The sequence below is a fragment of the Cannabis sativa genome, chromosome X (genome assembly GCF_029168945.1).
Source record: "Cannabis sativa cultivar Pink pepper isolate KNU-18-1 chromosome X, ASM2916894v1, whole genome shotgun sequence".
NCBI classification, from domain to species: Eukaryota; Viridiplantae; Streptophyta; class Magnoliopsida; order Rosales; family Cannabaceae; genus Cannabis; species Cannabis sativa.
In genome coordinates this window covers 68,020,585-68,032,901 of record NC_083610.1, presented here as the reverse complement: position 1 = coordinate 68,032,901, position 12,317 = coordinate 68,020,585, and the positions used below count along the sequence as shown (strand labels likewise).

The window sequence follows — 12,317 nt, the reverse complement described above, 5'->3', positions numbered from 1 at the left end:
TCAAATTAATTACACATGTGGCGTTGACAAGGTATTGATGTAGTAACTCGCTAAGCAATCATGTCATCATTTTGTTTGCCACATGTAAGAAAATATGACAGAAGGACTAATTTACAGCATTGTAAATAGTTCAGGGACTATTATTAACGGACTGAAAAGTTGAGGCTATATAATAATACATAGGTCATAATTTGGGGCAAAAATCCTAATAACCAAAAAATGATGAAAAAAAATAGATTTATGGTTTGTGTATTTTTGTTTTAGAGATGAGAGAAAGTATCCCTTTCAACATAAAAAAAAAAAAAAAAAAAAAAAAAAGATGTATATATATATAGAGAGAGAGAGAGAGGGAGGGAGAGAGTGAGAGTGAAAGTAATAAAAATGAGAATTGCTAAAAATTACTATTGATCTTTAGCATCCTCTTCAGTGTCATACTGTTATTAGTGTAATTAAGTATTGAGTCTCATATAACTTAAGAAAATAACTTTTAAAGAATATTGATAATCAATCATAGAGTGCCACATATAAAAGATGTTGGGTACCACTAGTGTCCAATAGCAATGCTCAATAAAAATTGATGGAAAAATGATAAAATTTTACTCCATATACTATTTTTTAACTATTTTTTTTTTCAAATTTACAGATGGGATTGCTTCGATAGTTTCTATGTGGTTTATTATGTAGATTTTAGTTGCAATTTAAGTTGTTCTGTTGGTTGCTTTGTAGATTACTACGTAAATTTTCATAAAAATACAAAAAAAAAAAAAAAAAAAAAAAAAAAAAAAAACTGCTTTAAAGTGCAAATTTTTTTTTAAAAAAAAAACTCATATTTTTTCTAATAATTATTAAAGTTTGTATGAGAAAAGAAAATAAATATAACTAAAAGCATATAATATATAGCATTGTTATTAGGCACTAGTAGTGTCTAGTACTTTCTACACATGTTGCCTTCCGATTTACTAACAATACTCTCTAAAAGTTATTACATTAAACTATAGAGTAATTTGCAGCATAAATACCTAAGTTTAGCTCCTAGTTGCAAATAAATACTTAAATTTAATTTTTAGCGGTTATAATACCCAGTTATATTTTTGGAACTTTGTAGGTACCTAATCGTTAAATATTATGTCATTATCCACGTTATTTTTTTTATTAGTATATTTAAATTAATTTTTTTAAAAAAATAAAAATTTAATGACTTGGACCAATCAAGAATTCCTACGTGGCAATTTACTTAACAATTAACAGTCAGGTGCCTACAAAAATTTCAAAGGTACTTATGCCGCAAATTACTCTAAACTATATACTAATAATAATATTGATGCGTACAAAAATACTAGTAAGTCCCTTTAGCATTTCTCTATAATATATTATGGAGTTAGCACTACTGGAACTTAGTGGGCGATGATTTTTGTGAATCTGTCTCTGACTTCTTCAAGACTAGCAGGATGCATAAGGGAGTAAATGCTACAAATATAGTTCTGATTCCTAAAGTCCGAAACCCGAAAAGAGCTAACCATTTTAGGCCCATTTCTTTGTGTAATGAGAGCTACAATGTCATTTCCAAGATCATAGCCAACAGAATTAAACCTTTTTTACCTTCGATCATTTGCCCTACCCAAGCTGCTTTTGTGCCGGGTAGGAATATCTTGGATAACAATGTGATTGTGTAAGAGATCATCCATTCGTTTAACCGGAAAAAAGGTAAAGAAGGTTATTTTACCGTAAAAATCGATCTTATGAAAGCTTATGATAAGCTAAATTGGAGATTTATAGACCATGTGCTTTCGTGCTATGGTATACCTCAAAAATTCTGGAATTGGGTCTCTCAGTGTATTACTACCACCACTCTCAACACCTGCCTCAATGGGGGTCGGTTGGCACAATTAAACCTTCTTGTGGCCTCCGTCAGGGTGACCCTTTTTCTCCTTATCTATTTATTTGGGCGGCTGAAGTATTATCAAGATTACTTGAGGAGGCCTTGAGCAAGAAGGTCCTCAAGGGCATCAGACTTAGCAGGGGTGGGCCGGTGCTCTCCCATATCTTCTTTGCTGATGACTTAATTTTAGTTGGCAAAGCCAACCTTATGGAAGCTATGGGCTACTGGCATTGCCTTGAGAGATTTTGCTCTTGGTCTGGCCAACAAGTTAACAAGCTTAAGTCCTCTATCTTCTTCAGTAAATATACTCCTGATAACTTAAAAAGGGAGATCAGAGATATGTTGGGAATTGGTTCGTTTGAGGGCAACATTAAGTATTTGGGTCTCTCTCTCTAGACCAAGACAAAAAGATACTGATTTCAATTTCATCCTAGATAATCTCACTTCTAAATTACAGGGATGGAAAGCTAAAACCCTGTCTAAGGCAGGGAGGGCCACCCCTTATTAAGTCTGTGGGTCTTTCCTTGCCGCTTTACGCCATGCAAACTACCAAACTCTCTAACAGACCTGTTTCCAGAATTGATGGTTTAGTGCGTAATTTCTTGTGAGGTTTCGAAAAGCGTAATCATGGGCTTTATCTTAACGCGTGGGATAAGCTTTATCTTCCAAAATCTCGGGGGGGATTGGGCTTTCGTAAGACCAAAGAAATGAACCAGGCATTTTTGGCTAAATGGGGATGGAATATTCTTAATGGTAGCTAGTCTCTTTGCTGCCGGGTCTTGGCATCCAAATACCTAAAAGGAAAGGAGTTACTAAGTTGCCGGTACAAAGACTCGGAGTCTTGGTTTTGGAAGAATATTGTTAAAACCAAATCCATTTTGAAGAAAGGTGCTTGTAAACTAGTGGCTAATGTGAGGGACACGAGTGTTTGGAGGGATCCTTGGATTTCTCATATCAAAGACTTCCACCCAATATCGAAGGGAGCTTCTTCTTCTACTGTTAGCAAAGTTGCGGACCTCCTCACTATGGATGGAGGTTGGGATATCTACAAGTTGAATAGTCTCTGTGATCGGGAGACTGTGTCTGCAATTTTAAAAGGGGGTATTCTCACTGGCCAAGGTAATGATAAGTGGATTTGGACTCTTGAACGTAATGGACGTTTTTCATGTAAATCCGCTTACCTTACTTAGGCCCTAGAAAGAGCTCCTCCCTGTGAGGTGGCTCCTTCGCTATGGAACAAGCTGTGGAACAGTAAAATTATGGAACATCATAAGGTTCTTTGGTGGTCAATTCTTTCCAATGCTCTACCAGTTCGATCTGTGATCAAGAAACGGTTTCATATTAAAGATGCTAGTTGCTTTTTGTGTGGGATGGGGGAGGAAACTTTAGAACAATTATTTCTCTCTTGTGACGTGGCACTTCATGTTTGGAGGGCCTCCCCTTGGGGTATTTATCCTGTTTGTGATACTGGTATTCGTATGTGGGATTGGATCAAATTCATCTGGAATCTCAAACACAGGGAAATTGATACTCATGAGGTTTTCCTTTATGCTTTGATTGTTGTTGACTCTCTATGGCGTACCCAAAATGAAAAGGTTTATAATAATCGTCATGTTGATATGAATAAGTGTATTGATAATATTTGTAATTCTTTTGCAGATTTACATGCTTCTCTTTTTGCTTCCCCTGCTTTATGTTGGAAGGATGTCTGGTCTCCTCCTCCTATGGATTGGATCAAATTGAATTGCGATGTTAAAGTGGAGCTTCAAAGCATGTGTATAGCTGTAGTTGCTAGAGACTACCTTAGTAGGGTGGTCGGGGCTCACACTTCTCTTTTGGATTTCTCTGATGCGCTTTGCGGAGAAGCGACGACTTGTTGTTTGGCGGTTTCGGTTGCCATGGACTTGGGCTACAAGTTTGTTATTGTAGAGAGCGACTCGAGGGTAGTTATCAATGCTCTTAATGGGATGGATTCTCAATGGACTTTAGAAAATTATGTCTCATTTTGTAATAGTTACTCTTCTCGGTTTTCTAGTTGTATTTTTTCTCATATCAACAGAATTTGTAATTTTATTACCCGTAATGAGGTTAGGTGGGCCATAGGTTTGGAGTTGTTCAAACTATTCCTACTGAACTATTTTGTAATGACCAAAAGATCTAATATGGTTTTATTATTTAATCAAAAAAAATGCTTTTCATCCAAAAAAAAAAAAAAAAAAAAAAAGATATAATATATTATGGAGTTTTCCTTTTAAATATATCAAAGATAAGATGACTGGAAACAAAACACAACACGTGGAAGCGACCCTAGCGAGTATCCACACTAGAAATCTATGGCCTGAGATTGAGCTACTTGTTCCTTTATCTCCTCCATTTTAGTCAAACAAAAAATCAACTTCTTGTGGAACTCTCATCTTCACAGACTTGAATTTAAAGGGTTCCTTAGCTACAGAATTATAAGGGTCATACAGAGTTTGTGCGTTCAACAATGGCGTCTATCACTAATCCATTGCTCTCTTCTTCTAACTTCTTGGGCACTAAAATCCCAACTCCAAAAACCACTAAACCAGTACCAACCCCTTTCTCTCTTTTCTCTAAAAGAAAGTTTTTCATCACCGAAAACAGTCTCAGCAAAGACCCCAAATCCAAGACGTTGAATTCCATACCATCCAAAGCTACTTTGGCCGCCCTTCTCTTCTCGTCGCTCGCTCCACAAGCCTTGGCGTTGGACAACGTCAACCCTCCACCAACTCCTCCACCTGTAATCGAAGCCCAACCCAGCCAATCAGAATCTTCCCCCTTCTCTCAGAATCTTCTCCTCACAGCTCCAAAGCCCCAGTCTCGTAACGCTTCTGATCTTCCAGAAGGTGGGCAATGGCGTTACAGCGAGTTCTTGAACGCTGTCAAGAAGGGTAAGGTGGAGAGGGTCAGGTTCAGCAAGGACGGTTCTGCTCTTCAACTCACCGCCGTCGATGGCCGCCGAGCTTCCGTGATTGTCCCTAATGACCCTGACCTTATTGACATCTTGGCCATGAACGGGGTTGATATATCGGTCTCCGAGGGCGATTCGGGTAATGGGTTGTTTAGTTTCATTGGTAATTTAATATTTCCATTCATTGCCTTTGCCGGGTTGTTCTTCCTTTTCCGTCGAGCTCAGGGCGGTCCAGGTGGCCCTGGAGGGCTCGGCGGTCCAATGGATTTTGGAAGATCGAAATCCAAATTCCAAGAGGTTCCCGAGACTGGTGTTACTTTTTCTGATGTTGCTGGAGCAGACCAAGCAAAACTTGAACTGCAAGAAGTGGTTGATTTCTTGAAGAACCCAGATAAGTACACTGCACTTGGAGCTAAGATCCCAAAAGGGTGTCTTCTTGTTGGACCACCTGGTACTGGAAAGACCCTTTTGGCTCGAGCAGTGGCTGGTGAGGCCGGCGTGCCGTTTTTCTCATGTGCAGCTTCAGAGTTTGTGGAATTGTTTGTGGGAGTTGGTGCGTCCAGAGTCCGGGATTTGTTTGAGAAGGCCAAGTCAAAAGCACCCTGCATTGTGTTTATAGATGAAATTGATGCAGTTGGGAGACAGAGAGGGGCTGGTCTTGGAGGTGGGAATGATGAGAGAGAGCAGACCATTAACCAGCTATTGACAGAGATGGATGGGTTTTCAGGCAATTCCGGTGTGATAGTATTGGCTGCCACTAACAGGCCTGATGTTCTTGACTCTGCATTGTTGAGGCCCGGCAGGTTCGACCGGCAGGTTACTGTGGACAGGCCCGATGTTGCTGGTAGAGTGAAGATCCTGCAGGTTCGCTCTATGCAAACTTCATTCGTATGCTTAGACTATAGTTTAGTAGTGTTTCCCTGCTTTTAGTGTAATGTTATCATTTGATAGGTAACACTAGGAAGAAATCTATAGATAATTAAGCATAAAACTGGTATAGCTATTTGAGTAAGAACATCTTGAGAAAAGTTTTAAAGGTTTATACAGAATGGAATATTGACTTTCTGGTGTAATCTTGATTCAAGTTTAGAAGCCTCAAATATAGTAATTCAAGTCTTTATAGAATAAATAGTTGTCATCGAGTTCCTGTTTTCTAAATGCACTATGCTTTCAGGTGCACTCAAGAGGAAAGGCACTTGGAAAAGATGTGGACTTTGAGAAAATTGCTAGGAGAACACCAGGTTTCACTGGAGCAGATTTGCAGAACCTGATGAATGAAGCTGCCATTCTTGCGGCCAGGCGTGACCTGAAAGAAATAAGCAAAGATGAGATAGCCGACGCTCTGGAGCGGATCATTGCTGGACCGGAGAAGAAAAATGCTGTTGTCTCTGATGAAAAGAAGAAATTAGTTGCCTACCATGGTATGAATGAAATGTTCTCTGTTCTTTTCATTCCCAATTCATGTGCTACTCGTTATTTGTTTAGGTGATTACCATGTTTTGTGTTCCATTTGCAGAGGCCGGGCATGCTTTAGTTGGTGCATTGATGCCAGAGTATGATCCCGTGGCCAAGATATCTATCATTCCACGTGGGCAAGCCGGTGGTCTTACATTCTTTGCTCCAAGTGAAGAGAGGCTTGAGTCTGGTCTTTACAGTAGAAGCTACCTGGAGAATCAGATGGCAGTCGCTCTTGGTGGAAGGTTGGTTAACAAAAAACTAATACTTTATATGCATTTGTCAAATCTTTGATTGTTGAAATGTTTTGGTAGTTTAGGACTTCTCTAATGTAAGAATGATTCCTTACACTTCCATTACTGATACAGAGTTGCTGAGGAGGTCATTTTTGGCCAGGAGAATGTGACAACAGGTGCATCAAATGACTTTATGCAAGTGTCTAGAGTGGCCAGGCAGATGGTTGAAAGATTTGGGTTCAGCAAAAAGATTGGACAAATTGCAATAGGCGGGCCTGGAGGAAATCCCTTCTTGGGTCAGCAGGTAAACTAATGATTAGTCCTGGGTTTTTTGCACAAATTCTGTGTTTAGAATATATTTTGGTTAGTGCTGTACAGTCCGAGAACAAGCTCATCACGGGTGAGATGGTCTTTTCTTATTGTATGGTGTGTTACTCAATAAGGAAAAATCATTGGACCCGTGAAGGGCTCATCCTCGGAGAGCATTTTCCATCTATACGGTATGATGGCCTAATGATCAAGTTAATTAATTGTGTGTCAAATTCAGATGTCATCTCAAAAAGACTACTCTATGGCAACTGCTGATGTTGTAGATGCAGAGGTGAGGGAGTTGGTAGAGAAAGCATATGAACGGGCCACGCAGATCATCACGACCCACATCGATATTCTTCACAAGCTAGCTCAACTTCTCATAGAAAAGGAATCGGTTGATGGAGAAGAATTCATGAGCCTCTTCATTGATGGAAAAGCTGAGCTATACGTCTCCTAAATTTAGTTCTGTGCAATTATTGAGCTAGCTCAAAGTAGTGAAATCATGTTTGTATTATATGAATCATACACATGTACACATCAATAACCAATTTATTATTTCGTGAAATTCAAAGAAAAAAAAATAGTGTGAAGTTGATGTTCAAGAAACAACCTCTCTCTATGATACATCTTCGACAAAGCCACATTTTTTCCACTGATACATGATATAACTTCCCATGCTCTATGTTACTACATGAACCTCACTTGATTTGTTACAACAATGACAACCACCACTTAAGTAGAATAACAAATTGACCACCAATTGTGCTTTTCTGAACCAACAAAAAATGGAAAGAGGAAAAAAAAATATACAGGAGCGCGGCTTCTCAAGATGCTCTCCCACCACGTTGCTTCTTGTCTTCCAGTGCAGCAGCCTCGTTTAACATGTCGGCTGCATCTTTGTGCATGTCTAGCTTTGCAAGGGCAACTGCCTGCATGTAAAATGCTGTAGACCAATCGGGATAAACACACTGTGCTTGCATTGCATCTCTGAGGGCGGCATCTGGTTGATCACAAAGAAGATGACAGAGGCTTCGTCGGGCATAAACAGTTGGTGAAACCATTGTTCCCACATCTATGAACTGCAAATAAAGAATACTAGTAAACAAATATTGATATATGGTGAGTTTCAATAGTTTGCAAGTCACACACCTGAGAATAACAGTCTATTGCTGTTTTGAAATCTTTGTCGCGAAATGCCAAGTCCCCACGCTTTCTTGCCTCCAACATATCTCTCATCTGCTGGGTCCATTCTTGGAAAGATAACTGACACAAAACCCAAATTTGAGCATACAGCACCGTACAAACCTCTTAAAACCTACATGTTAAGCAATCAATTTTGAAATACCTCATTGGTTCCTTCATCGTCTTTGTAGTGCGTCATTACCAAAATCTGATGAATGGCTGTGAGGTCCATCCGTGAACAGGCATCACCCATTGCAGATAGAGGGTGTTGCGGTGTAGAAGGTGCTTCCTCGTGCTTTGGGATCCCAAGCATCATATAAGATGGCACCTACAAGATATATTCATCACAACATGCTGAATACTACAAAATCTTGTGATTTTATTATTTAAGTTGTGGACAGAAACAGACACAAGCTGTTGGTGTACCTCAGGCTTAACTTTCAGAGCGACAAGTGTTGCAACAAGATCTTTCGTATTTGGTCGCTCTCTGGGTTCATACTGCAAGCAACGCGAGGCAAGCTCAAAAACCACAGTAGCCTCCTCAGTTGAAAAGTTTCCTTCCAAGTGGGAATCCATTAAGAGAAGAATGTTTTTTCCCCGTATCATATCAAGCGCCTGCATATATACAATTACCAAAACCATAAAACTACACGTATTATGAAAAAAAAAACAGCTATTAAGGTAACACCGTAACTGCATAGGCAAGCATCATCTATATTACGAACAATTGTTTAATGGTGTTTTCTGGATACAAAACTAACCACCATTTCTTTTCTTTTTCTTTAAACTAAGTACCTGACCACTTTGTCATTAGACAACCATAAGGTAACAGAAAACCTAGTATCCACCACTTAGTCGATTGTTAATTAACATAAGACCAATTAGTTAAAAAATAAAAATGATCAAAACATCACACATCCTCTTGTGACCCTTTAATCTTTGATCGCAAGAAGTGTTAGTGTTGGTCAGAGGACTATTAAGTAAACCCTAGAAAGCATATCCAGAGAAATAATGTTCTCACATAATACTACTACACCACTCATGTAAATTGTAATGATGAATTTTGAGCAGAACTTAAGTTTGGATGGATCAGTAAACCAATCCAAGTATAACATTATTCTTAGGTCCAGTGGGAGATTTTATTTTATTTTAACTTATTTAGTCTCCAGTGAAATATTTATTACATTAAAAAGAAATAAGCTTGTAAAACTATTTGAATGCAAGTTAATGGTGTACAACCTTCTGTGATTCAGTATGGCTAAATTGAAATAAAAATTGCACTTATCAAAAAACTCACATGACTTGGAGGAATGTGCTTTCCGCTGAGAAGGTCCAAAAGGACAGTTCCGAAGCTGAATATAACACTTTCTGGAGTCACTCGTCCTATTATACACATTGTATCATTTTAACAAGATGTATTAACTAGTAAGCAGATCATTTTTCACTTTCAAAATCAAATATAACTATATATCAAAAGACAAGGACAAAGGGATAACAAAAGATACAAACTACACCACGCCAAAATAAGGTACTACCATATTTTCAGCTAAACACAAATATTTACATGAGCAAAGAAATAAATAGTTACCGTTTCTTAAATACTCGGGAGGCGTATATGCAAGATTAGTACTATAACTTCTTCCATCCCTACTGTTTTTCATCAAGCCAAAACAAGAAAGCCGAGGATCACCATTCTGCGAAAAACCATGGACAAAGTTATCATGTTGCTCAGATATAAAACCAAAACCATGCACCCAATTATATTGAACTGAACTACTAAGGAATATATCAGCTTGTCCAACCACACTGATTAAGCTATGTACGTTAGCTTAAAAAAACCATAAATTTCACAAGCCCAAATGAAAGTTCATTGGAAATTACCTCATCAAAAAGAACTCTATATGCATTTAAATCATGGTACAATGGACGACCTTCAGTACTGCAATAATCTAAAGCTTCTGCTATGGATAAAGCAACTCTTAAACGCATGGCCCACTCAATGGTTTGATTTTCCCCTGTCAAGAAAGTTGGAAAACTGATTCAGATAAAAGCTCCCGTATATATGGGAATCCTAAAATTGGTTACTTAAATCAGGAAACATTTACCGTTAATGGTTAATTCTCACTAATTGATGAAAAAGAAGAAAAAAATTATAACTACCACATTGGGAGAATATGCATAATTATCCAGTATTTAATTTTACCATTAATTACAAATGCCCATCTTTTCATGTAATTAAAATAAATAAACAAAATTAATAACTGCAATGACGGCTAGAGTTGGAACCATGACCTCTCCCTTTTTCCCATCCCTCCCTCACCACTAAGCTAGCCTTAGTGGCTTGACGGCGAGAGTCTCTATTTAATGTGCTTTCGTATTCAAATGCAACATTTCCCTATTTGTCACTTCACAAAGCCAGAAATGCACTTGAAAACCAACAGAAATACCCAAAAATAAATCTCAAAACATACAATGGAAGAGATGCTTCGCAAGGGTATCGTTAGGCATGTACTCGGCAACAAGCAGCCTCTCATCGCCATCGCAGCAATACCCAATCAAATTCGCAAGCCTTTTGTGTCTAAGCTTTCCAACGCCCTTAGCTTCCTCCTAAAACAGTCAAAATCGAAAAAAGAAAAGAAAACAAACACCAATCAAGAGGCCAACAAAATCAAAACCCTAAAAGAAAAATCAAAAAGTTAAGCAACAAGAATGAGAGTGAGTGAGTGAGTGAGTGAGTGAGTACAGCAAATTGCTGGGGATCGGGCCAGGCGAGCTTGGTAAATTTCTTAATGGCGATCCATCTACGATTGTTCTGGTTCTGAAGGCGGCCTTTATAAACGACATTGGGGGCTTTCTCACCGCTCTCGGAAACGATGAATTCGGAGCTGAAGTTGCTGGTGGCAGCTTTTAAGTCAGCGAGCGAGAACTCCGAGAAGACCGACACACCACCGGTTCCGGCGACGGCTGTAGTGGTAGTAGCAATGGCAGTGGCAGTGGTAGAAGAGTCAGTTCCGTTGGGGGAATGAGGTTGGATTGGATTGTTATTCTGCCCCTGCTGAGTTTTAAATCCAGAGTTGAGTCCTTTGAAGGCAGAAGATGCACAACAGCCCATAACTCGGTCGAGTTGACTCAGTAACTCAGCTCCGCCAGCTATTATAACTCTTTATATATAATATAATAATAATAATAAGCATAGAAAGAGAAACAAAGAAAGAAAGGAAGAGAGAAAAAGTGGTTCACTGACTGAGATTATATAATAACACAGAGAAAGAGAGAAAGGGAGAAAGAGAAGAAGAAGAAGAAGAAGGCCTCGTGTGGTGGTAGAGAGAGAAAGAGAGATCTATAGTGTGTGTGTGTGTGATATTGAGCATTGAGCAGCAGCTTTCTTCTTCGTCTCATTGCCTTCTCTCTCTCTCTACTGACAAAAACCTGTCTTTCTCTGCTTCCCCCTACAGTTGAATTGTCTCTTTTAAATCGTAGAGGGTAATCTCGTCATTCCACACACACATCAACCAACGTCTCATTTTTCTAACTTGTTTTACTTTTTTTTTATGTCTCGGTATTTTCAGCCTTTGATTCTTGTTTTTTTTCACAAAATTTTCCATGTTAAAAACCAACTTAGTATCCAATTAAGGGATGTTAAGGTTCCATTTTCAAAAAAAAAAGGGATGTTAAGGTTCCTATACTTAAGGATGCACACCTAGCACACCTAGCAGGAAATTAGCGGGGAGTGCTCTCTCGTCTTTGTCTTTGTCTCTGTTAAAAATTTTAATCCACTTATTTCTCATCAAAGATGAGATTGGAAATTTCCAAATAGGGCGAAAAATTTTCTAATAAAAAAAATTTATAATAAAAATTTAAATATATAAAAATATTAAACTACATAAAAATTAATATATTATATATTAATTATTATTTAATAAATTAATAATTATTTAAAATTCATAAAAATGATACTAATATATTAAAAAAATACAAACTTAAATTATAAAATATTATTAGAATTATAAACTAAAATACTAAACGAATCCCATCGAAGCGGAGAGTGTGATCCTCGTCCTCGTTCCCGTCCCGTTTAACATTCGGGGACAAAAGGTAATCCTCGTCTCCACGCTGTTTCCCATTTAGACGAGATAACCCTGCCCCATTAGGGGCGGGTCCCTGCAGGGCCTATCCCCATAGGAAAATGTGCATCCCTACCTATAGCTGACATGTGTTCCCTAAGATTGTCAAAATGACTAAAGGAGTGGGCAGGGCTGGCCCTGAGTTGAAATGGGTTAAGGCAAAAAAAAAAAAAAATTAGCCCTTACTATAAAGATGA

The 12,317-nt window shown here is 38.3% G+C and overlaps 3 protein-coding genes across 3 annotated transcripts; 2 read left to right on the top strand and 1 right to left on the bottom strand.

Moving 5' to 3' along the window:
• Window positions 1-3,138: 3,138 nt before the first annotated feature.
• On the top strand, window positions 3,139-4,258 carry LOC133032327 (uncharacterized). The gene is made up of 2 exons (XM_061106235.1): window positions 3,139-3,916; window positions 4,146-4,258. Exons 1-2 carry the CDS (start codon window positions 3,139-3,141, stop codon window positions 4,256-4,258), a joined length of 891 nt encoding a protein of 296 aa, XP_060962218.1.
• Window positions 4,147-7,420, top strand: LOC115713964 (ATP-dependent zinc metalloprotease FTSH, chloroplastic). Its single transcript, XM_030642463.2, has 5 exons — window positions 4,147-5,675; window positions 5,986-6,232; window positions 6,328-6,511; window positions 6,635-6,806; window positions 7,050-7,420. Exons 1-5 carry the CDS (start codon window positions 4,368-4,370, stop codon window positions 7,269-7,271), a joined length of 2,133 nt encoding a protein of 710 aa, XP_030498323.1. The 5' UTR covers window positions 4,147-4,367; the 3' UTR covers window positions 7,272-7,420.
• Window positions 7,346-11,469, bottom strand: LOC115713972 (serine/threonine-protein kinase BSK1). Its single transcript, XM_030642474.2, has 9 exons — window positions 10,740-11,469; window positions 10,468-10,603; window positions 9,878-10,011; window positions 9,585-9,690; window positions 9,294-9,379; window positions 8,423-8,611; window positions 8,160-8,324; window positions 7,964-8,077; window positions 7,346-7,893 (listed from the first exon to the last, which is right to left on the bottom strand). The coding sequence occupies exons 1-9, from the start codon at window positions 11,106-11,108 to the stop codon at window positions 7,639-7,641; spliced, it is 1,554 nt and encodes a 517-aa protein (XP_030498334.1). The 5' UTR covers window positions 11,109-11,469; the 3' UTR covers window positions 7,346-7,638.
• Between the last annotated feature and the right edge of the window lie 848 nt (window positions 11,470-12,317).

Coding starts and splice junctions, on each gene's coding strand:
- LOC133032327 (XM_061106235.1), top strand. CDS start 3,139: ATGGAACATCATAAGGTTCTTTGGTGGTCAATTCTTTCCAATGCTCTA. Junction 3,917..4,145: donor CTCTTCTCGGTTTTCTAGTT/GTATTTTTTCTC, acceptor AATATATCAAAG/ATAAGATGACTGGAAACAAA.
- LOC115713964 (XM_030642463.2), top strand. CDS start 4,368: ATGGCGTCTATCACTAATCCATTGCTCTCTTCTTCTAACTTCTTGGGC. Junction 6,233..6,327: donor GAAATTAGTTGCCTACCATG/GTATGAATGAAA, acceptor TTCCATTTGCAG/AGGCCGGGCATGCTTTAGTT. Junction 6,807..7,049: donor ATCCCTTCTTGGGTCAGCAG/GTAAACTAATGA, acceptor TGTCAAATTCAG/ATGTCATCTCAAAAAGACTA.
- LOC115713972 (XM_030642474.2), bottom strand. CDS start 11,108: ATGGGCTGTTGTGCATCTTCTGCCTTCAAAGGACTCAACTCTGGATTT. Junction 8,325..8,422: donor CTCTGAAAGTTAAGCCTGAG/GTACACCAACAG, acceptor TATATCTTGTAG/GTGCCATCTTATATGATGCT. Junction 7,894..7,963: donor CAATAGACTGTTATTCTCAG/GTGTGTGACTTG, acceptor CTTTATTTGCAG/TTCATAGATGTGGGAACAAT.